The sequence below is a fragment of the Cherax quadricarinatus genome, chromosome 1, assembly GCF_038502225.1.
Source record: "Cherax quadricarinatus isolate ZL_2023a chromosome 1, ASM3850222v1, whole genome shotgun sequence".
Taxonomy (NCBI): domain Eukaryota; kingdom Metazoa; phylum Arthropoda; class Malacostraca; order Decapoda; family Parastacidae; genus Cherax; species Cherax quadricarinatus.
Genome location: NC_091292.1, coordinates 2820539 through 2846521, shown reverse-complemented (window position 1 = coordinate 2846521; position 25983 = coordinate 2820539). Strand labels below are relative to the sequence as shown.

General features: G+C 40.0%; 1 protein-coding gene across 3 annotated transcripts in view; it reads left to right on the top strand.

Annotated features, from left to right (window-relative positions):
• Positions 1–25983, top strand: part of Vps53 (vacuolar protein sorting 53) — a 236088-nt gene that overhangs the window by 30759 nt on the left and 179346 nt on the right. For all 3 annotated transcript variants that reach the window (XM_070083203.1, XM_070083262.1, XM_070083315.1), the window contains 2 exons: positions 1018–1089; positions 21090–21232. In XM_070083203.1, the coding sequence (XP_069939304.1) occupies positions 1018–1089; positions 21090–21232 (215 nt within the window). The remainder of the gene's footprint in view (positions 1–1017; positions 1090–21089; positions 21233–25983) is intronic.

The following is a 25983-nucleotide window of genomic DNA, read 5'->3' as shown; positions in this document are numbered from 1 at the left end:
GATGCACTCGTAAGTAGAGGTTCTACTGTATTTGAACAATTCTGGAAACACTCGAAGAGAGAGATTCCAAATAACTGGAGGCTGAGGTGATATGTCCTCTCAGTAGGCATAGGGAGATCCTACAAGTGCAGCAATAAATGACAACTTTCTCTCGTGAATTTCACACCCTTTGATTGCATCATCTACTGACTGTGATGGCCTGGAATGTGTCACTGTACCACAAGGATGGATAGAAGACATGGAAAAAATAGTAATAATAGGGAGCATGTTCAGGATGATACTTTCGATTTTCACTTCAAATGGGCACAAAGGACATATGGAGATAACACAAGCAAAGCTCTGGGAGCTCCAGTCCCAGAACTTTACCATCTTATTCCCTGCTCAAGAGTGGGGGATGAGATGGCTAGTGTGTATGTGACTGAGGAATGTTGTGAGAGATACTGTTTGCCTTCGTCCTCTAAAATATGTAATGCAGAACTGTATGCTACAGTCCTGCAGAGCATTAATGACATTCAACACACTTAATACTTAAAGTATTGTGTTTCACACTTAATACTTAAATCCTCTTGATGTTATAGGGGTCAGTCAGGTAGTGTTTGAATGAAAATCAAGGCACAAGGAGACACCAGGTAATGAAAAAGCAGATGAAGAGGCAAACAGAGCTAGAGTGACAGGCTTAATATTAAGACTACTCCTCCCACTCAAGGCAATTAGAGCAAAGATCCGTGGTTTGGTCCAATAGTTGTGGCACATGATGGTGAACTATCGAAACCACCACCTCCCCAAGTCAACTGTGTCTGCTTTGGTTGTTACATGGATAGCACTAGCTAACTGATATCTGGGTTGATTTTTCAGTATATAAAATTGGAATCATAGGAAAAAAAAACAGGCAGAAGGAGACATATTGAGGTAAAAAGTGTGATATAGTCCTTATGGGTGGTAGGTTCTGTTTCTTGTGGTTCACCAAATTCTGTGCAGAATTGCAATTTTTATGCTTAATATGCTGTAATATTTCAGGATGGACGTGCATCATTACTCAATGCTCAGGAAGCCATAGCAGAGCTTTTCACTCGGTTTCAAGACATCAAGGTAAGGTGGTCAGTTTTTTATACCATTATAATAAATGTATTATTTGTAATGTGTCTGAATTTGATAAATTCAGAAGTCTTCAACATTTAATGCCATTTCAGTGGCCATCATGTAGAACTATGTCATTGAGGCCTGGGGCCCTCATGTACTTCTATACAATGAGCTCGGCTCCCTCAGATAAGCTGTGAGCGGTAAATTTTGGCCTAGATATGAGAGAATGGGTGTGTGTGGTGATTGCATAGTTTAATTTTTTTTTTGTTATTGCATCATTTATTTCTTTTGGTCTGAATCCAAACTGACAATTAAATCAGACCTATTGAAAACCCTTGAAACAGACTGGGGATGAAGGGGGTTAAACTGTCCTCAGGAAATGGGCAAAAATCAAATTTTTTCGCTACACTGTTTTATTTGTTAGGAAGATATACAAATACAAATTTTTATTTCTTTGTAAAGGTTACAATGTATACTTTACATTTTATAAAATGTTGTTAAGTACAAAGAAAGCCACTAACATGCTTGAGCATTTCGGGCACACTAATCAATGCTTACAGACTACTAAAACTAGACATGGGTTATGGAGTGGTAAATTTTAATTATTCATTATATTACAGTAGAGAGCTAGCCAAAATATTATAATAAATAAGATTATAGTAGAGAAGTAGTAAAAAAAAATAACAGTATTACAGTTAGTACAACTTAGTGTTAAAACAGTATACTTTTAAGGGTGTATTATTATTTTATATAGAGCTAGCTGTCCTAAAGTTTTTTGGAATTTCTTAAGTAGTTTCAAATTGGCTGAATGATTTAATATGTGTTGGCAGACAGGGCCTTTTTGCTGGTTCAGGCAATGAATTTCACATCTTAGGGTCCTTTATTTGCATTTCATTTTTGCGTAGGGTGAGACAGACACGAGGGATGTCAAAGAGAGTATTGTGCCTTGTGTTATGCCTGTGTGTTTTGTTGTAGCTATCAAGTTTGAAAGGAGGGTTTATATTGCAGTTTAATTTTCTATGCAGTAGGGCCCCGCTTTATGACGTTTCACCTTATGGTGTTCCACTAATACAGCAGTTTCAAATTATGACCAAAACTTGTTATACGGCTCCCGTCTTTCTAATACGTTGCGCACCACTTGGTTTGTTTACGTTCTCCATGACCACGTATCTCTATTATGTCTGGAAACTTTCCAGAATTTCAAGCGTTTTAAAGTTATTGCATATTTTATATGTACTTTGATAATCCTCCTTATGTGTACCTATATCTAAATACACCTACCATCCGACTTACGACCTGCTCGACTTACGACCACTCGACTTGCGACCGTGTTTTTTATGCCAAATTTCTGGGAAATAAACAACTATTTGTGTTGTACACAGTGTTTATCCTACACACATAAGGGGGATTACCAACAGACCCCTGGCAGTCTTCAAGCTGGCACTGGACAAGCACCTAAAGTCAGTTCCGGATCAGCCGGGCTGTGGCTCGTACGTTGGTTTGCGTGCAGCCAGCAGCAACAGCCTGGTTGATCAGGCTCTGATCCACCAGGAGGCCTGGTCACAGACCGGGCCACGGGGGCGTTGACCCCCGGAACTCTCTCCAGGTAAACTCCAGGTAAACCTTACAGTATAAAATACAGTACTAATAGCATAAAAAGTAAAGTAAAACATTATTATTATTATTATTATTGTATTATTATTATCACACTGGCCGATTCCCACCAAGGCAGGGTGGCCCGAAAAAGAAAAACTTTCGCCTTCATTCACTCCATCACTGTCTTGCCAGAAGGGTGCTTTACACTACAGTTTTTAAACTGCAACATTAACACCCCTCCTTCAGAGTGCAGGCACTGTACTTCCCATCTCCAGGACTCAAGTCCGGCCTGCCGGTTTCCCTGAACCCCTTCATAAATGTTACTTTGCTCACACTCCAACAGCACGTCAAGTATTAAAAAAAACCATTTGTCTCCATTCACTCCTATCAAACACGCTCACGCATGCCTGCTGGAAGTCCAAGCCCCTCGCACACAAAACCTCCTTTACCCCCTCCCTCCAACCTTTCCTAGGCCGACCCCTACCCCGCCTTCCTTCCACTACAGACTGATACACTCTTGAAGTCATTCTGTTTTGCTCCATTCTCTCTACATGTCCAAACCACCTCAACAACCCTTCCTCAGCCCTGTGGACAACAGTTTTGGTAATCCCGCACCTCCTAATAACTTCCAAACTACGAATTCTCTGCATTATATTCACACCACACATTGCCCTCAAACATGACATCTCCACTGCCTCCAGCCTTCTCCTCGCTGCAACATTCATCACCCATGCTTCACACCCATATAAGAGCGTTGGTAAAACTATACTCTCATACATTCCCCTCTTTGCCTCCAAGGACAAAGTTCTTTGTCTCCACAGACTCCTAAGTGCACCACTCACCCTTTCCCCCCTCATCAATTCTATCATTCACCTCATCTTTCATAGACCCATCCGCTGACACGTCCACTCCCAAATATCTGAATACATTCACCTCCTCCATACTCTCTCCCTCCAATCTGATATCCAATCTTTCATAACCTAATCTTTTTGTTATCCTCATAACCTTACTCTTTCCTGTATTCACTTTTAATTTTCTTCTTTTGCATACCCTACCAAATTCATCCACCAATCTCTGCAACTTCTCTTCAGAATCTCCCAAGAGCACAGTGTCATCAGCAAAGAGCAACTGTGACAACTCCCACTTTATGTGTGATTCTTTGTCTTTTAACTCCACGCCTCTTGCCAAGACCCTCGCATTTACTTCTCTTACAACCCCATCTATAAATATATTAAACAACCACAGTGACATCACACATCCTTGTCTAAGGCCTACTTTTACTGGGAAATAATTTCCCTCTTTCCTACATACTCTAACTTGAGCCTCACTATCCTCATAAAAACTCTTCACTGCTTTCAGTAACCTACCTCCTACACCATACACCTGCAACATCTGCCACATTGCTCCCCTATCCACCCTGTCATACGCCTTTTCCAAATCCATAAATTCCACAAAGACCTCTTTAGCCTTATCTAAATACTGTTCACTTATATGTTTCACTGTAAACACCTGGTCCACACACCCCCTACCTTTCCTAAAGCTTCCTTGTTCATCTGCTATCCTATTTTCCATCTTACTCTTAATTCTTTCAATAATAACTCTACCATACACTTTACCAGGTATACTCAACAGACTTATCCCCCTATAATTTTTGCACTCTCTTTTATCCCCTTTGCCTTTATACAAAGGAACTATGCATGCTCTCTGCCAATCCCTAGGTACCTTACCCTCTTCCATACATTTATTAAATAATTGCACCAACCACTCCAAAACTATATCCCCACCTGCTTTTAACATTTCTATCTTTATCCCATCAATCCCGGCTGCCTTACCCCCTTTCATTTTACCTACTGCCTCACGAACTTCCCCCACACTCACAACTGGCTCTTCCTCACTCCTACAAGATGTTATTCCTCCTTGCCCTATACATGAAATCACAGCTTCCCTAACTTCATCAACATTTAACAATTCCTCAAAATATTCCCTCCATCTTCCAAATACCTCTAACTCTCCATTTAATAACTCTCCTCTCCTATTTTTAACTGACAAATCCATTTGTTCTCTAGGCTTCCTTAACTTGTTAATCTCACTCCAAAACTTTTTCTTACTTTCAACAAAATTTGTTGATAACATCTCACCCACTCTCTCATTTGCTCTCTTTTTACATTGCTTCACCACTCTCTTAACCTCTCTCTTTTTCTCCATATACTCTTCCCTCCTTGCATCACTTCTACTTTGTAAAAACTTCTCATATGCTAACTTTTTCTCCCTTACTACTCTCTTTACATCATCATTCCACCAATCGCTCCTCTTTCCTGCACCCACTTTCCTGTAACCACAAACTTCTGCTGAACACTCTAACACTGCATACCTACCCCATACCTCTTTGACCCCATTGCCTATGCTCTCATTAGCCCATCTATCCTCCAATAGCTGTTTATATCTTACCCTAACTGCCTCCTCTTTTAGTTTATAAACCTTCACCTCTCTCTTCCCTGATGCTTCTATTCTCCTTGTATCCCATCTACCTTTTACTCTCAGTGTAGCTACAACTAGAAAGTGATCTGATATATCTGTGGCCCCGCTATAAACATGTACATCCTGAAGTCTACTCAACACTCTTTTATCTACCAATACATAATCCAACAAACTACTGTCATTTCGCCCTACATCCTATCTTGTATACTTATTTATCCTCTTTTTTTTAAAATATGTATTACCTATAAGTAAACCCCTTTCTATACAAAGTTCAATCAAAGGGCTCCCATTATCATTTACACCTGGCACCCCAAACTTACCTACCACACCCTGTCTAAAAGTTTCTCCTACTTTAGCATTCAGGTCCCCTACCACAATTACTCTCTCACTTGGTTCAAAGGCTCCTATACATTCACTTAACATCTCCCAAAATCTCTCTATCTCCTCTACATTCCTCTCTTCTCCAGGTGCATACACGCTTATTATGACCCACTTTTTGCATCCAACCTTTACTTTAATCCACATAATTCTTGAATTTACACATTCATATTCTCTTTTCTCCTTCCATAACTGATCCTTCAACATTACTGCTACCCCTTCCTTTGCTCTAACTCTCTCAGATACTCCAGATTTAATCCCATTTATTTCCCCCCACCGAAACTCCCCTACCCCCTTCAGCTTTGTTTCACTTAGGGGCCAGGACATCCAACTTCTTTTCATTCATAACATCAGCAATCATCTGTTTCTTGTCATCTGCACTACATCCACGCACATTCAAGCATCCCAGTTTTATAAAGTTTTTCTTCTCTTTTTTAGTAAATGTCTACAGGAGAAGGGGTTACTAGCCCATTGCTCCCGGCATTTTAGTCGCCTCATACGACACGCATGGCTTACGGAGGAAAGATTCTTTTCCACTTCCCCATGGACAATAGAAGAAATAAAGAAGAACAAGAGCTATTTAGTAAAAGAAAAATCTAGATGTATGTATATATATATGCATGTGCATGTCTGTGAAGTGTGACCAAAGTGTAAGTAGGAGTATCAAGATATCCCTGTTATCTAGCATGTTTATGAGACAGAAAAAGAAACCAGCAATCCTACCATCATGCAAAACAGTTACAGGTTTCTGTTTCACAGTCATCTGGCAGGACGGTAGTACTTCCCTGGGTGGTTGCTGTCTACCAACCTACTACCTACATGAAATACCAAAATAAAACAATAAAATAAAGTCATTACAAAAATGTTTTGTTGATATTCAATAGTAAAGTTCGACTTATGACCATTTCGACTTACGACCGGTTTCTCGGAACCGAACTCGGTCGTAAGTCGGATGGTAGGTGTATACTTATGCACTGTGCTGGCGTGCAGGTACATATTAAAATCGCTAAGATTCTCTCAGCTCTTGACACCATATTAATAATAATAATCTTGCATTAAATGTCGTATACAGTGATACCTTGACTTGCGAGTGCCCCAACTTATGAGTTTTCTAAGTTACGAGCCGTCACTCAGTTGATTTTTTACTTTGAGTTGCAAGGCAAAATCTGAGTTACGAGTGAGCTTCAGATACGCCACCACTAGTTGGCGCAGCGAATGCCACAACATCCACCCAGCATTGTAAGTAAGTAAGTTTATTCGGGTACAGTAGGGCCCTGCTTTATGGTGTTTCACTTTACTGCATTCCACTAATACGGACATTTCAAATTATGACCAAAAATCGCTATACGGCTCCCCCCACGTGACTTTCTAATATGGTCAACATGCCCCACCCAGTTTCTTTACATTCTCCGTGAGCTCCGTAAGCACCATGTTAGTAATTATAATAATAATGTTAGTAATGATAATAATGTTACTACGTAATGATGATAATAATACAGTGGACCCCCGCTTTACGATCAGCTCGCAATGCGACCAATTATGTAAGTGTATTCATGTAAGTGCGTTTGTATGTGTATGTTTGGGGGTCTGAAATGGACTAATCTAATTCACAATATTCCTTATGGGAACAAATTCGGTCAGTACTGGCACCTGAACATACTTCTGGAATGAAATAATATCGTAAACCGGGGGTCCACTGTACTCGATAATAAGCACCAAGTCTCATGAAATGTCATATATTATGTTAATATGCTCATTTTCATTAATCCATCTATGATATTTTTTCAAGATTATATAGTAAACATGATACATAACATATGAAGATGATAAATACACCCCACAGTAGATTAAATTAACATAAATACGAGATGTGGTAGTCAGACGACTTGTACGAGTGAAGGCAAAAATTACGTTTTGTCTAGTCCAACATCAGAGAAAAATGTGTTAGTGGAGGGTAACTGTAGAAAATTATTCCTTTCGTATGCCTTCACTCAGAGTGTCATTTCTTCTAAAAATGGTGTTACATGAGAATGGGAGTGTTCTTCTTTATTTATTCTACCGTATCAACGTAGAGACAACTTGTACACAATATAATTTATACACAAACCAGATGTGTTCACCTTGTTTGTTTACAAAACTCACGTATGCCTGGTTTACATAACTCCACGCCTGTCCTCTCTCATGTACTCATTCTCTCTCTCTCTCTCTCCCTCTCATTAAGACTACAAATATTTTAAGGTAAGTAATGAGTGAACTCTATATGCATTTTATCGCTCTGGAATGCTTAAATGTCATAGAATATTATGTGTGGGTGGGGTGGCCTTGTATGGTAGCCTGGCTGGCTACCATACATACCACACTTGATTTCTTACAAGAAATATTACTCATTTCACCCTAGATTAAGACTACAAATATTTTAAGGTAAGTAATGAGTGTACTATATGTGTATTTTACTTTTTTATTGTTTTTAATGCCTAGTTCTATTGCTAACTTAATATATGTTAGTGTAAACTTGTTATTTAGTATTTATATGCATTTATAAGTGGAAAATAGGTTGTTCCACTTTACAGCGGTAGCCTGGAGCCTAACCTGCCATATAAGTGGGGCCCTACTGTATACACAAATACAGTTACATAGATTATCATACATAGCAGCATGTGTAGAGAACCTAGGATAACCCAATAAAGTCAGACATAGTGATTTATTTCCAGTACATGGCTTGGGCTTACCATATATGATTATTGGTAAATATTTTTTGTTAGATTAGATTTTTTGTTAGATTATGTATTGGTGGATAAAAGGTTGATGGGTAGGCTCCAGGATGTACATGTTTATAGAGGGGCAACTGATATATCAGATCATTATTTAGTTGTAGCTACAGTTAGAGTAAGAGGTAGATGGGAAAAGAGGAAGGTGGCAACAAGAAGTAAGAGGGAGGTGAAAGTGTATAAACTAAGGGAGGAGGAAGTTCTGGCGAGATATAAGCGACTATTGGCAGAAAGGTGGGCTAGTGCAAAGATGAGTAGTGGGAGGGTTGAAGAGGGTTGGAATAGTTTTAAAAATGCAGTATTAGAATGTGGGGCAGAAGTTTGTGGTTATAGGAGGGTGGGGGCAGGAGGAAAGAGGAGTGATTGGTGGAATGATGAAGTAAAGGGTGTGATAAAAGAGAAAAAGGTAGCTTACGAGAGGTTTTTACAAAGCAGAAGTGTTATAAGAAGAGCAGAGTATATGGAGAGTAAAAGAAAGGTGAAGAGAGTGGTGAGAGAGTGCAAAAGGAGAGCAGATGAAAGAGTGGGAGAGGCACTGTCAAGAAATTTTATTGAAAATAAGAAAAAATTTTGGAGTGAGTTAAACAAGTTAAGAAAGCCTAGGGAAAGTATGAATTTGTCCGTTAAAAACAGAGTAGGGGAGTTAGTAGATGGGGAGAGGGAGGTATTAGGTAGATGGCGAGAATATTTTGAGGAACTTTTAAATGTTGAGGAAGAAAGGGAGGCGGTAATTTCATGCACTGGCCAGGGAGGTATACCATCTTTTAGGAGTGAAGAAGAGCAGAATGTAAGTGTGGTGGAGGTACGTGAGGCATTACGTAGAATGAAAGGGGGTAAAGCAGCTGGAACTGATGGGATCATGACAGAAATGTTAAAAGCAGAGGGGGATATAGTGTTGGAGTGGTTGGTACTTTTGTTTAATAAATGTATGAAAGAGGGGAAGGTACCTAGGGATTGGCGGAGAGCATGTATAGTTCCTTTATATAAAGGGAAAGGGGACAAAAGAGATTGTAAAAATTATAGAGGAATAAGTTTACTGAGTATACCAGGAAAAGTATACGGTAGAGTTATACTGTAATTGAAAGAATCAGAGGTAAGACAGAATGTAGAATTGCGGATGAGCAAGGAGGCTTCAGAGTGGGTAGGGGATGTGTAGATCAAGTGTTTACATTGAAACATATATGTGAACAGTATTTAGATAAAGGTAGGGAAGTTTTTATTGCATTTATGGATTTAGAAAAGGCATATGATAGAGTGGATAGAGGAGCAATGTGGCAGATGTTGCAAGTTTATGGAATAGGTGGTAAGTTACTAAATGCTGTAAAGAGCTTTTATGAGGATAGTGAGGCTCAGGTTAGGGTGTGTAGAAGAGAGGGAGACTACTTCCCGGTAAAAGTAGGTCTTAGACAGGGATGTGTAATGTCACCATGGTTGTTTAATATATTTATAGATGGGGTTGTAAAAGAAGTAAATGCTAGGGTGTTCGGGAGAGGGGTGGGATTAAATTATGGGGAATCAAATTCAAAATGGGAATTGACACAGTTACTTTTTGCTGATGATACTGTGCTTATGGGAGATTCTAAAGAAAAATTGCAAAGGTTAGTGGATGAGTTTGAGAATGTGTGTAAAGGTAGAAAGTTGAAAGTGAACATAGAAAAGAGTAAGGTGATGAGGGTATCAAATGATTTAGATAAAGAAAAATTGGATATCAAATTGGGGAGGAGGAGTATGGAAGAAGTGAATGTTTTCAGATACTTGGGAGTTGACGTGTCGGCGGATGGATTTATGAAGGATGAGGTTAATCATAGAATTGATGAGGGAAAAAAGGTGAGTGGTGCGTTGAGGTATATGTGGAGTCAAAAAACGTTATCTATGGAGGCAAAGAAGGGAATGTATGAAAGTATAGTAGTTCCAACACTCTTATATGGATGTGAAGCTTGGGTGGTAAATGCAGCAGCGAGGAGACGGTTGGAGGCAGTGGAGATGTCCTGTCTAAGGGCAATGTGTGGTGTAAATATTATGCAGAAAATTCGGAGTGTGGAAATTAGGAGAAGGTGTGGAGTTAATAAAAGCATAAGTCAGAGGGCAGAAGAGGGGTTGTTGAGGTGGTTTGGTCATTTAGAGAGAATGGATCAAAGTAGAATGACATGGAAAGCATATAAATCTATAGGGGAAGGAAAGAGGGGTAGGGGTCGTCCTCGAAAGGGTTGGAAAGAGGGGGTAAAGGAGGTTTTGTGGGCGAGGGGCTTGGACTTCCAGCAAGCGTGCATGAGCGTGTTAGATAGGAGTGAATGGAGACGAATGATACTTGGGACCTGATGATCTGTTGGAGTGTGAGCAGGGTAATATTTAGTGAAGGGATTCAGGGAAACCGGTTATTTTCTTATAGTCGGACTTGAGTCCTGGAAATGGGAAGTACAATGCCTGCACTTTAAATTAAGGAGGGGTTTGGGATATTGGCAGTTTGGAGGGATATGTTGTGTATCTTTATACGTATATGCTTCTAAACTGTTGTATTTTGAGCACCTCTGCAAAAGCAGTGATAATGTGTGAGTGTGGTGAAAGTGTTGAATGATGATGAAAGTATTTTCTTTTTGGGGATTTTCTTTCTTTTTTGAGTCACCCTGCCTCGGTGGGAGACGACCAACTTGTTGAAAAAAAAAAAAAAAATTTCTCAGTTGTTTGTTGAGCTATCTTATTGAAACTTGGGAAATGCATGTTGGAAAGATACTTCTTAACGTACACCAAAAATGAAAGAAATTGGACGATAAATAATGGAGTTCACTTCTCAGCCATTAGCTGCCCCTTAGCGGTATATTTTCGTATGGTTTTTATTATTCTCATTTTTTTTAGTCTCATTTGATAAAATGGAAGATATATTACAGAAATAGATATTTAAGTTAACTGGAAGCATGGTGCCTGTGCTACAGGTAGATGTGTTTATGGAGGCCTTTTGAGTTTTGTATATACAGTGGACCCCCGCATACCGGACGCATCGCATACCGTACAATCCGCATACCGGACGCTTTGATCGCAAAAATTTTGCCTCGCATACCGCCCAAAAACCCGCTCACCGCCCTTCGTCTGAGACGCGTCCAATGTGCGGCCTGAGCCACGCTCACATGTTCCGCCGGTGGCATTGTTTACCAGCCAGCCTCCGCGGTAACATCCAAGCATACAATCGGAACATTTCGTATTATTACAGTGTTTTTGGTGATTTTTTCTGGAAAATAAGTGACCATGGGCCCCAAGAAAGCTTCTAGTGCCAACCCTACAGCAATAAGGGTGAGAATTACTATGGAGATGAAGAAAAAGATCATTGATAAGTATGAAAGTGGAGTGCGTGTCTCCGAGCTGGCCAGGTTGTATAATAAACCCCAATCAACCATCGCTACTATTGGTGGTACAGCTGCTGCTGCTGCTGTAGCATCGTCTGCTGCTGCTGTAGCATCGTCTGCTGCTGCTGTAGCATCGTCTGCTGCTGCTGTAGCATCGTCTGCTGCTGCTGTAGCATCGTCTGTTGCTGCTGTACCACCGTCAGCTGCTGCTGCTGCTGTAGCATCGTCTGCTGCTGCTGTAACATCGTCAGTTGCTGCTGTAGCATCGTCTGTTGCTGCTGTAGCATCGTCTGTTGCTGCTGTAGCATCGTCTGTTGCTGCTGTACCACCGTCAGCTGCTGCTGCTGCTGTAGCATCGTCTGTTGCTGCTGTACCACTGTCAGCTGCTGCTGCTGCTGTAGCATCGTCTGCTGCTGCTGTAGCATCGTCTGTTGCTGCTGTAGCATCGTCTGTTGCTGCTGTACCACCGTCAGCTGCTGCTGCTGCTGTAGCATCGTCTGCTGCTGCTGCTGCTGCTGTAGCATCGTCTGCTGCTGCTGTAACATCGTCAGTTGCTGCTGTAGCATCGTCTGTTGCTGCTGTACCACCGTTGTTGGTGTGGCTTATTGAGAATATCAAGAAACAATTAACCCCAGAGGATTTGCCACCCAGGATAACCCAAAAAAGTCAGTGTCATCGAAGACTGTCTAACTTATTTCCATTGGGGTCCTTAATCTTGTCTCCCAGGATGCAACCCACACCAGTCGACTAACACCCAGGTGAACAGGAAAAATGCCTGGAACTAGTGCTCATATTGGTGAATTTAGAGCCAGCAAAGGTTGGTTTGAGAGATTTAAGAATCGTAGTGGCATACACAGTGTGATAATGCCTGTTCTGGAAGAAAATACCAAACAGGACCTACAGTACTCAGGAGGAAAAGGCACTCCCAGGACACAGTGTCTCATCAGTCATTGCTACATCTTCAATAAAGGTAAGTGTCATTTATTCTTCATTTAGTAAAGTAGTACATGCACAATATATATTGTGCATGTACTACTCTACTATTGTGCATGTATCCTTCTCTTTGTGTGTAGGAAAATGTATATTTCATGTGGTAAAATTTTTTTTTTCATACTTTTGGGTGTCTTGCACGGATTAATTTGATTTCCATTATTTCTTATGGGGAAAATTCATTCGCATACCGAACATTTCGCATAACAGCCAGCCCTCTTGCACGGATTAAGGTCGCTATGCGGGGGTCCACTGTATGTGGCTGGCACCCAGGTACAGTGGGTCTGGGGCAGTCTCCACTACCACCATTCATCAAGTTATTTTGCCAAATTTCTTTTTTCTAACCATGGGTCCTAAGAAAGGAAGTGCTGAGAGAAAAAAGAGGATGATGTCCATTGAATTAAAGCATGAAATCATAGAAAAACATAAATGAGGTGTGCATGTAGTTGACTTGTAGTTTGACCCTCCACCTCCGCCAGCATCTTCCATTAACCCAAGTCGTCTGATCTCCAAGGTAAATACACTTTATAAAACCAGATTATTTCTTTACATTCTTTTTTATAATGTTTTTATACAATATTCCTTATTTATAATACATTTTTCTTATTTAAAAACCCATAACAAAAAAAAAATTGGGGTGGCTTTTTGGGGGCTGGAACGGGTTAATGGTATTTCAATTATTTTCAGTGAGGAAAATTTATTTGATATATGAGCAAATTGAGTTACGAACTCTGTCACAGAACAAAATAAACTCATAAGTCAAGTAAGTCAAGGTACCACTGTATTACGTTAATATAGACATTTCCATTAATCCATCTATGACATTTTTTCAAAATTATATAATAAACACACTACGTAACATATAAACATGATAAATACACCCCACAGTAGAACAAATTAACATAAATAGGAGATATGGTAGCCAGACGACTTGTAGGAGTAATGGCAAGAATAGCATTTTCTCTAGTCCAACATCAGAGAAAATGTGTATTCCATAATATTACTGGGGGTAGCTAGAAAATTGTTCCTCTCGTATGTATTCACTCAGAGCGTCATTTCTTCTAAAAATGGTGTTACTTTAGAATGAGTGTGTTCCTCTTTATTTATTCTACTGTATCAATGTGGAGACAACTTGTACACAATGGAAAGTGTTTGTATTATGGTATACAAACGTATGAACCACAACCAGACACGTTTGTCTGTTTGTTTACATTACGTGTGGGCGGGGTGTGGTGGGTTGCCCTGGCTGGCTATCATACTTCTACACCTGACTTCCTATAAATAAATATGACTCACCTCTCACCCTACATTAAGACTATAAATATTTTAAGGTAAGTAATGGGTGCACTGTGTGTGTATTTTACTTTTTATTGTTTTTAATGCCTAGTTCTATTGCTAAGTTAATATATGTTAGTGTAAACTTGTTATTTTATTCTTTGTGTGTCACATTATTTTCTTTTTTTTAGAGAGAATTGCTTTCCCAGTCTATTTTAATTTTGCACAAGATTTATTGATTCCATTTTATCATTTTTTGTTTGATTTATCAATTATTGTTGAATTTCTTTATTGAATTGAGAGTAAAGACAACTCACTGTGCCATTAATTCAATTTAAAGTAAATTCGAGTAAATTTGATTTAAGTACAGGAGGGCCCCGCTTTACGGCGTTCCGCTTTACGGCGTTCCGCTAATACGGACATTTCAAATTATGACCAAAACTCACTATACGGCTCCCCCCACCTGACTTTCTAATACGGTCACCGTGCCCCACCCTGTTTGTTTACATTCTCCATGAGCTCAGTAAGCACTAAGTCTCTCCATTTTGTCTGGAAACTCCAAAATTTCAAATGTTTTTAAAAGTTATTTCATATTTTATATATACTCTGATAATTATACTTATGTATACCTGTACCTAAATAAACTTACATACATCAAGTCATTTAAATGTCGTATATTACGTTAATATACACATTTTCATTAATCCATCCATGATATTTTTTTCAAAATTATATAATAAACACGATGCATAACATATAAATAAGATAAACACACCCCACAGTAGAATAAATAAACATAAATGTGAGCTGTGTAGCAGACGACTTCCACAAGTGGTGATAATAACAATACTGAGTCTCATTAAATGTCGTATATTACGGTAATATACACATTTTCATTAATCCATCCATGATATTTTTTTCAAAATTATATAATAAACACGATACATAACATATAAATAAGATAAATACACTCCACAGTAGAATAAATAAACATAAATGTGATCTGTGGTAGCAGACGACTTCCACAAGTGACGCCATAATAACAATAGTCACGGAGTCTCATTAAATGTCGTATATTACGGTAATATACACATTTTCATTAATCCATCCATGATATTTTTTTCAAAATTATATAATAAACACGATGCATAACATATAAATAAGATAAATACACCCCACAGTAGAATAAATAAACATAAATGTGATCTGTGGTAGCAGACGACTTCCACAAGTGGTGATAATAACAATAGTCACGGAGTCTCATTAAATGTCGTATATTACGGTAATATACACATTTTCATTAATCCAGCCATGATATTTTTTTCAAAATTATATAATAAACACGATACATAACATAAAAAGATGATAAATACACCCCACAATAGAATAAATAAACATAAATATAAGATGTGGGAGCCTGGTTTGTTTACTCTGTGCCTGGCCTGTCACCTCTCATGTACTCATTCTTTCTCTCTCTCATTTATTCGTTTTATCTCATTTACTTACTCCTGACCCTACAGTAAGACTACAAATATTTTAAGGTAAGTAATGAGTGAACTGTATATACATTTTATCGCTCTGGGATGCTTAAATATCATAGAACAGTATGTGTGGGTGGGGTGGCCTGTAAGGTAGCCTGGCTATTACAATACATACCACACTTGATTTCTTACAATAAATACTATTTGTCTCACCCTAGATTAAGACTATAAATATTTTAAGGTAAGTAATGAGTGCACTATGTGTGTATTGTACCTTTTTATTGTTTTTTGATGCCTGGTTCTATTGCTAACTTAATATATGTTAGTGTAAACTTGTTATCTAGTGTTTGTATGCATTTATAAGTGGAAAAAAAGGGTGTTCCACTTTACGGCGATTTCCGCTTTACGGCGGTAGCCTGGAACCTAACCCGCCGTATAAGTGGGGCCTTCCTGTACAATTTTTCTTGATTATCAAAGTGTTGCTTATCCAGTTGAGTATTTTTTTTTTATGTGAGTTTTCTTTGCTCTACCCATTTAAGCTCATTGTGTCATTCTCTCTATTTTTCTTGTCTTTATGTCCTTGAGTAAGCTCCCTGAGAAGATGTCCCAGTCACTTTTGCTTGCTCACTTAGTGTATCATGCCAGTCAAAGTCAATATGAATCAGTCCACCGTACCAATATTCCCTTACTGACTGCTAGCCCTTGAGCAGTGTGTTTGTTCTCACAGCTTGTATTTGAGATTTGTTAAAGTGTGTTCTCACAGCTTGTATTTGAGATTTGTTTAAGTGCTGTGAAATGTGAAGTTCAGATTAAGTTCCTATAGATTCGTGCATTACTTATTAATGTAGCCGAGCGGTCAGGCACTAGTAATACTGTCACTCCTGTCTGGAATCCAGCCACACTATCGTGCACGCAGGATAGTGTACAGTTACCTTGGGTTTCAGAGGAACCTCAGACAACCCTAGGTGCTGAGAGTACTATCCATGCGATGGTGACTTGTTCAAGTACAGTGGACCCCCGCATACCGTTGGCCTTACATAATGTTAAATCCGCATACCGATACATTTTATCGCTAAGATTTTGCCTCGCATACCGCTAAAAAACCCGCTCAACACTGTTCGTCCGAGACGCATCTAATGTGCGGCCTTAGCCAGCCTCACATGTTCCGCCGGTGGCATTGTTTACCAGCCAGCCTCCGCGGTAACATCCAAGCATACAATCGGAACATTTCGTATTATTACAGTGTTTCTGGCGATTTTATCTGCAAAATAAGTGACCATGGGCCCCAAGAAAGCTTCTAGTGTCAACCCTACAGGAATAAGGGTGAGAATTACTATAGAGGTGAAGAAAGAGATCATTGATAAGCATGAAAGTGGAGTGCGTGTCTCCGAGCTGGCCAGGTTGTATAATAAACCCCAGTCAACCATCGCTACTATTGTGGGCAACAAAAAGGGAATCAGGGAAGCTGTTCTTGCCAAAGGTTCAACTGTGTTTTCGAAACAGAGATCGCAAGTGTTGGAAGATGTTGAGAGAGACTTATTGTTGTGGATAAATGAAAAACAGATAGCAGGAGATAGCATCTCTCAAGTGATCATAAGTGAAAAGGCTAGGAAGTTGCATCAGGATTTAATTAAAAAAATGCCTGCAACTAGTGATGATGTGAGTGAATTTAAGGCCAGCAAAGGTTGGTTTGAGAGATTTAAGAAGCGTAGTGGCATACATAGTGTGATAAGGCATGGTGAGGCTGCCAGTTCGGACCACAAAGCAGCTGAAAAATATGTGCAGGAATTCAAGGAGTACATAGACAGTGAAGGACTGAAACCTGAACAAGTGTTTAATTGTGATGAAACAGGCCTGTTTTGGAAGAAAATGCCAAGCAGGACCTACATTACTCAGGAGGAAAAGGCACTCCCAGGACATAAGCCTATGAAAGACAGGCTTACTCTGTTGATGTGTTCCAATGCTAGTGGTGATTGCAAAGTGAAGCCTTTATTAGTGTATCACTCAGAAACTCCCAGAGCGTTCAGGCAAAAGAATATCCTTAAGGCTAATTTGTGTGTGCTGTGGAGGGCAAACAGTAAGGCATGGGTCACTAGAGACTTTTTCTATGACTGGTTACACCATGCATTTGCCCCCAATGTGAAAGATTACCTAACTGAAAAGAAATTAGACCTTAAGTGGCTCCTGGTGTTAGACAATGCCCCTGGTCATCCTACAGATGTGGCAGAGTGACTTTATGGGGACATGAGGTTCATTAAGGGGAAGTTTTTGCCTCCTAATACCACTCCTCTCCTGCAGCCCATGGACCAGCAGGTTATTGCAAACTTCAAAAAACTGTACACAAAAGCTCTGTTTGAAAGGTGCTTTGTAGTGACCTCAGAAACTCAACTGACTCTAAGAGAGTTTTGGAGAGATCACTTTAATATCCTCAATTGTGTAAACCTTATAGGTAAGGCTTGGGAGGGAGTGACTAAGAGGACATTGAACTCTTCTTGGAAGAAACTGTGGCCAGAATGTGTAGACCAAGGGGATTTTGAAGGGTTTCAGGCTAACCCTGAGAGGAGTATGCCAGTTGAGGAATCCATTGTGGCATTAGGAAAGTCCTTGGGGTTGGAGGTTAGTGGGGATGATGTGGAAGAGTTGGTGGAGGAGGACAATGAAGAACTAACCACTGATGAGCTGCTAGATCAACTTCAACAGCAAGAGGCCAGACCTGAGGAAACTGATTCGGAGGAGGGGAGAGAGAAATTGAAGAAGTTGCCTACTACAAAGATTAAGGAAATCTGTGCAATGTGGCTGAAAGTGCAAACCTTTATGGATGAAAATCACCCTCACACAGCTATTGCAAGCCGTGCTGGTGACTATTACACTGACAATGTTGTGAAACACTTTAGGGAAGTCATAATGGAACGAGAGGTACAGGCCACTATGGACAGATATGTTGTGCGACAGAAGTCCAGTGACTCTGAAGCTGGTCCTAGTGGCATTAAAAGAAGGGAAGTAACCCCAGAAAAGGACTTGACACCTCAAGTCTTAATGGAAGGGGATTCCCCTTCTAAACATTAAGACTCTCTCCTCCTCCCATCCCATCAATCATCACCAGATCTTCAATAAAAGTAAGTGTCATGTAATTGTGCATGCCTTTTTCAGTTTGTGTGTATTAAAATTAATATTTCATGTAGTAAAAATGTTTTTTTTTCATACTTTTGGGTGTCTTGCACGGATTAATTTGATTTCCATTATTTCTTATGGGGAAAATTCATTCGCATAACGATAATTTCGCATAACAATGAGCTCTCATGAACGGATTAATATCGTTATGCGGGGGTCCACTGTAGTTGTTTCTTCCAGGGGATGCTCTGTGAAGAATGTTACTTGCAATGCGTTATGTCATCTCTTGCTGATGTCGCAAGCCGTTGCAGAAAGACGTTTCTGTGGCTAGTGTACTCACTTGAGTGTTGTTGGTGTTCCTTGTGTTCCAGATGGTGATGCCATCCTCGTTGACAGTAATTCGTGCATTGTAAAAAGTTATTTCTCGAGTAACCTTCGCATGTTGTTAATGTTTGTAAGTGTTGTCTCTTTATAGTTGATACCTCGTGTCACTGTGTGCAACTCAGATTGAATATCAGTATTGTTGACCGTGTTCATTTCTTTTCCCCTGTGCTTGCAGTGAGAGATAGTAGATCCGTTCTCCCTTGTTCATATTGCATGTTACAGCATTACTTTTTCTACCGGGGAGAGTCATCCACTCCACCGAGTTTGTTCATTCCTCCAGTAAGAAAGAACCGATCCCTTGAGGTTTGGTGTGATTCGATTCCTGCTCCAGGAAGATCGTGCTCTGACTGTGAAGCCACCGGTGAATTACTGTATCGAACAGCCGAGTTGGGTACTCCTAGCTGAAGAGTATACCAGTTAGTAATTCCACAGTCACTAGTGAATGTAGCTGTATCTTTAGTAGATACTTATTCAGATTGCCCTCAGTCAAGGCATGTGTTAGCCATTGCGGAAGAATTCAATCCACCCAAAGATGATAACTATTCTGCATATGTAAATCTTACCCTCGCAGAGTTGGGTTTAAATGTGCATAGTCTGTATAGTTGTCAACTGTGTGCTTGTTATTAGCTGATCAGTTTTTCAGAAAATTTTTCTTGTGTGTTCATGTTCCCTCCGAATTCTGAGATTAGCAGTAATGATCTGTGCGCGCCAGATCTGCCTTTGCTGTTAATTACTTTCACCTTTGTAAATATATATATTCTTCCTCAGAATCCATAGAGTTCATGAATACAGATCGATCGATCAATTCCATCCTTTATTGTACCGTGATTGTTCTTATAATTCGTAATGCATTATGTTAACATCCATTACGATACCATCCATTAGTTCTAAGTTACATATGTCTTTGCCATTGTATAGAATCAGCCCAGACCCACCTGCCTGTTCAGCCTATAGCATAGTATTGTATGTAGAGATGACATACGTAACATGACCGAGCTGTCAGCATAGTTGCTGATCCCCTGTATATGTATATACAGGAGATCATAGTTAGTACCATCCATATGTTTTACATACATGACCCCTTGCTAGGCTCAGTGACTAGCTTGTGTGATGTCACGTGATGCTGTTGTGAGTGCTGTGCTCCTGTGATCGTTCTCATTCCTCGCTTAGGTCTACAACAGGCAACACACGGCAGGCTGGGCTTCCTCCTACACACACTGCTAATATAAGTGTTACCATCCAACAAGTGTGTTTAACTCTAACCATCACATTTCCATGAACCCCCCCCAACACCTAACCTGCCGTATAAGTGGGGCCCTACTGTATACAGCTTCTCCTCACTTAGCGACGTACTCGTTTACCGACGCCTCAGACTTACGATGGGCTCTCTGACCATTATTCATAACTAAATAATGTATTTTAGACCTGATTTCCTCTATTCTGTTTATTTCAATATACAGTACACTATTGTATAAACATTTAAAAATATACCAGAAATGTTATAAATGGTGTGAGATGACATTAAAACAATATCAAAGATGGTCAACACAAACTCACCACCATTATAGTATGGTCCTTGCTTAGCAACGAATTCATTTACTGACATGGTCTTATTAACGGAACTGTGTCATTAAGTGAGGAGAGGCTGTAATTTGAAAGCATTAGGATTAGTCTGGCCAAAATGTTCTGGCATATTAGTGGCTTTCTTTGTGCTTAACAATATTTTATAACATGTAAATCACTCATTGTATAATGTGCAAAGAAATAAAAATTTGAATTTTAAATGTTTTGTAAACAATGTACATCTGATGACACTGATAGTGTGGGTATTGTGTTGTATACAGTTGGTTGCCCTATGTACATTGTGCGTGATTTACATCTTATGGGTCACAGTAGTTACTGGAAAATGTAGAAATTAGAGAACCCTAGAAAAAAAGGCTAGAATAAAATGAAATATGGTACAGATCACATGGCAATTGCAGATGTTGCCATCAGCGGGTCACAGACCTTCAACTTTACGCTTTCATATCTCGGTAAATAATGATGGAAAAATATTTTCTTCTTTATTTCATTACCACTGGTAAAGTGCACTTTTTTTTTTTTAAGTGCTGACATTGTCAGCACCTTTTTTTTTCAGGGATCCCATCAGTGAAAGGGTTAAACCTTATTCATTGATATATGCTTGGTGTTTATTTAGATAAGTCTTACAGGAAAGAGCAGGTGAATCTGAACAGCGTGTGAAAGAGATCACACGAGATATCAAGCAGCTTGACACAGCCAAGAGGAACCTTACTACTTCTATTACCACGCTTAACCACCTCCAGATGTTGGTAGAGGGAGTTCAGAAATTGCAGTAAGTTTTCAAAGGGTTATAATATTTTCCCTATATGATAGGAGTGAATGGAGACAAATGGTTTTTAATACTTGACTTGCTGTTGGAGTGTGAGCAAAGTAACATTTATGAAGGGATTCAGGGAAACCGGCAGGCCGGACTTGAGTCCTGGAGATGGGAAGTACAGTGGACCCCCGGTTAACGAACTTTTTTCATTCCAGTAGTATGTTCAGGTGCCAGTACTGACCGAATTTTTTCCCATAAGGAATATTGTGAAGTAGATTAGTCCATTTCAGACCCCCAAACATACACGTACAAACGCACTTACATAAATACACTTACATAATTGGTCGCATTTGGAGGTGATCGTTAAGCGGGGGTCCACTGTACAGTGCCTGCACTCTGAAGGAGGGGTGTTAATGTTGCAGTTTAAAAACTGTAGTGTAAAGCACCCTTCTGGCAAGACAGTGATGGAGTGAATGATGGTGAAAGTTTTTCTTTTTTGGGCCACCCTGCCTTGGTGGGAATCGGCCAGTGTGTTAATAAAAAAAAAATAATGCCTGCTACTCTCTTTGCTGTGTGCAGTCTTGTTTGTGGACCTCCCTGTTTGCTTGCAGTTATTGTTTTTTTATTTGGTGGATGAATTTGAGAGGGTGTTTAAAAAAAGAAATTAAAAGTGAACACTGAAAAGAGCAAGATGAAGAAAATAATAATAAGTCTGGGCAGTGATAGACTGTACATCAGGTTTGATGGAGAGAGCATGGAGGAAGTGATTGTATTCAAACATTTGGAAGGAGACATATCAGCAAATGTACCTATGAAAGACAAGGTGAGCTGTAGAATAGACTAGGGAGAAAAAGGTAGATGGTGTATTAACCCTTTCAGGGTCCGTCCCGTAGATCTACGGCTGGTCGGTGAGTGTCCAAACCGTAGATCTACGCCAAAATTCTAGCGCCGTCAAATTTAGCGCGAAAGCGCTCATAGGCCTACATATGAGAGAATGGGTCTGCGCCGTGGGTGTGCGCCATAAACAAAAAATCTAGGCGCCTGCATAGCATTGTGGGAACGCCGGCTCAGTCACCCTTGTTCACCATGCCTCGTCGCAAGTCAGCTCTCACTCCCCGGAAAATTGGGACTCTCCTCTTCCTGTCTGATAGTTCTGACACTGATGGAAGTGGAAATGAAGACGAATTCTACGGCTTTGATAAGTTAGTGACCGAAAATAATGACCAGGATATCGATAATAGTGCAGAAAACCCCGACGATCCTCGACCTTCTACCTCTGGTGTGGGCACTCGTGACTCACGGTCGGGTGTTCCTAAACGTAAGAGAAAACTAATATTTTCCCGTGGCCTGGCCTCTGACTTCAGTAATGACGATGATTCTGACGTGGATTGTGATTTTATTGCGCTCGACGATCATTCGAGTAGTGATAGTGAGGAAACATATTCACCAGTGAAGCGTCGGTATGTTCGCCGCCGCATGCGCTCGGGTAGTGTACCCTATGCTGTGCCCAGGGGACGGAGTACATCCCGGAGTACATCCCGTGGCCCTACACCCGTTTTAGGTAGTGATAGTGAGGATGATGTGGCTACACTTGGCATGGATGGGCCACAGACATCAGTGGATGGTGTTAGTGGGGCTGGTGGTGGTAGTGGCACCGCCATGCGTGACTCGCTGTGCCACGCGGGAACCCACGCTGCTGACTCGTCAGTTCAAGGACAAAGCGGAGAGTCACCCACTAGCCCGCCACAACCACCCGTACAACCAGCCTATGATGTCCAGTATCCACCAGCAAACCATATCTGGGATTGGCAGCAAAATCCCAATTTTGTTCCCAGCCCTCACCACTTTGATGACTCGCAAAGTGGAATTCTACCTACCTGTCCCCTTGGAACCACGGCCAATGAACTGGAATTCTTTGAATTATTCTTTGACCAGCCATTGATGGAAATTATTGTCAGGGAAAGTAATAAGTATTTTCAGTACACCATGGCAAATACGATCTTATCACCACAGTCAAGACTACACAGGTGGAAAGAGACGACTGTTGCAGAAATGTATTTGCTTTTTGCAACAATAATGATTATGCCTCACGTCTATAAGCATAATATAAAAGCATACTGGTCCACAGATCGGCTAATTTGTACCCCATCCTTCAGTGAAATAATACCAGTGAACAGGTTTATCTTACTGTTACGTATGTTGCACTTCTCTGACAAAACCAGGCCTGACAGAAGTGACGGGTTATACAAGATTAGAAATGTTTTCATGTATCTCAAACAAAAGTTCAGGATATACTTTTATCCATTCAAGAATCTTGTAATTGACGAGTCTTTGATTTTGTTCAAAGGTAGACTGTCATTCAAGCAGTATATACCGAGCAAGAGGAACCGCTTTGGTATAAAATTGTTTGTACTCTGTGATTGTGACAGTGGCCTGGTGTTGGATATTGTTGTATACACGGGTAGTAAAACATTGAAAGATACCAAGATGTTATTGGGTATATCAGGTGACGTAGTGAGAAACATGATGGCACCTTATCTTGGTAAGGGCCATACATTATATACCGATAACTGGTACACAAGCCCATTACTCAGTGATTTCATGCGAGTGAACAAGACAGATGTGTGTGGCACAGTGCGTTCTAATCGTAAACATATGCCCAGGCTCAACGCAGGTGTTCGTGGTGATGATGTGCAGGTGTTTACTGCCAATGACATCATGGCATTACGGTGGCATGACAAACGAGATGTCACATTGTTGACAACCATTCACCGTAATGAAATGCAAGACAGTGGCAAAGTTGATCGAGTGACTAATAAACGTATTCGAAAACCAGTGACAGTGATTGATTATACACAAAACATGCGCTTGGTTGACAAGTGTGACATGCAGATTGGTTTTGTTGACTGTGTTCGTAAGAGTTACAAGTGGTACATGAAACTTTTCTTCCATCTCATGGACATTTCAATGCTGAATGCATATAATATGTACCAAATAAAGACTGGTAACAGACCACCGTATGGTGAATTTTGTTTGTCTGTTGTCAGACAACTCATAATGAAGTACCAGGTAACAACACCTGCAATACAACATGGTCCTCGAATTCATCACAATACACCCAAGCGTTTGAGAAGAGAAGGTGATCATTTCATAATACAGCTTCCTTCATCTCAAAAGAAATTTGCTCAGAGGAGATGCATTGTCTGTGCACAAACAAAACGATGGCAACAAAGACGCAAAGACACTCGGTTTATGTGTGAGGAATGTAAGGTGCCTCTGTGCATGGTGCCTTGTTTCAAGGAGTTCCACAAGCTCCAGCAGTTCTAAAACCATGTCCAGTGATTGTAAATATGTAAATATATGATAGAACATTAGTATTATACAATATTTGTGCATGTTTATTGTAATAAACAACAGTGGTAAACAATAATATGATAATAACTTTAGTGTGGTTATTGTGTTCAATACAGTGAGTATATATATATCAATTATATACAGTATTGGTCTCTCAGGCCCCAAATGTTAGTAGGAATAGAAAAAAATTGGAAAAGAAAAGAAAAAACAACTAAAACAACAAAATAATATAATACGCGTATGTGGAATTCGTCGATGTTGCCACCACCACATCATTTTCTACAAACTTCTTGGCACTGTATCTCGGTAAGTACTGATCAGATTCTAATTTTTTTTGTTTTATTACCTTCACAAAAATATGCTCTTTAATTCTGTAAGAAAAAATAATTTTTTTTTTTCAAAATTTCTTGGACACTGGTGCGTGACTTCAGATTTTGGCCTTGGACCCTGAAAGGGTTAAGGCATCTATGGAATGGAAGTTTATCCATGGAGGCAAAAAAGGTGAATGTACCAGATTATATTAGTATCAATACTTTCATGTGGGTGTGAGGCATGGGTTTCAAACATTGGAGCAAGAGGACTGGAGGCAGTGAAGATATCATGTTTGAGAACAATGTGTGGTATACATACCTTGAGGATAATTCAGAGCATTGAGAAAAGATGGTATGGGGGTTACCAGAAATATAATTGAGGGGGCTTAGGAGGGAGTGTCGAGGTGGGTTGGACATTTAGAAAGCATGTAGCAGAATAGGATAACTAAGAGTATATATTAATCTGGGGTGGAATGAAGGAAGGGGTAGGGAGTTGTCATAGGAAGGGATGGAGGGAGGGTATGAAGGAAGTTTTGAGTGCTTGGGGCTTAAACATCTAAAAGTCTTGTGTGAGCATAATGGGTTGGAGGCTTGTTATGCTGTTTGGAGTGTCAGTGCAGTAACATTTATGAAGGGATTCAGGGAAACTGGTTATCCAAACCTACATCTTTGGAGTTGTAAAGTACAATGCCTACACTCTACAGGAGGGGTGAGGATGTCTCAATTGAGAGGGTCATCTAAATGGTGATGTCAGCATACTTTTGGCATGACAGCAGTTGAATGAATAATGGTGAATGTGTTCCCTCTTTTGGGTCACCCTGCTGTAGTGGGAGATGGATGGTTTGTTATAAAAGTACATTACAGTGTTTGATTTACTCCATTTCTAGAAGAATGGAAATACAATATAGGTAATAACACAAGGACTGATGGGGTAAATATACACTGTATATCTTTGTGTCATCCCATGATGGGGTAATGGGGTGAAAGTTATTTGAGATGAGCCTTTAGTATGCCACATTCCTTTGAAATATAATGAAGTGACAGCAACTAAAAATGATTTTAATGAGATACAGTTAGTTGGTGGTTATGTCACATTAATGA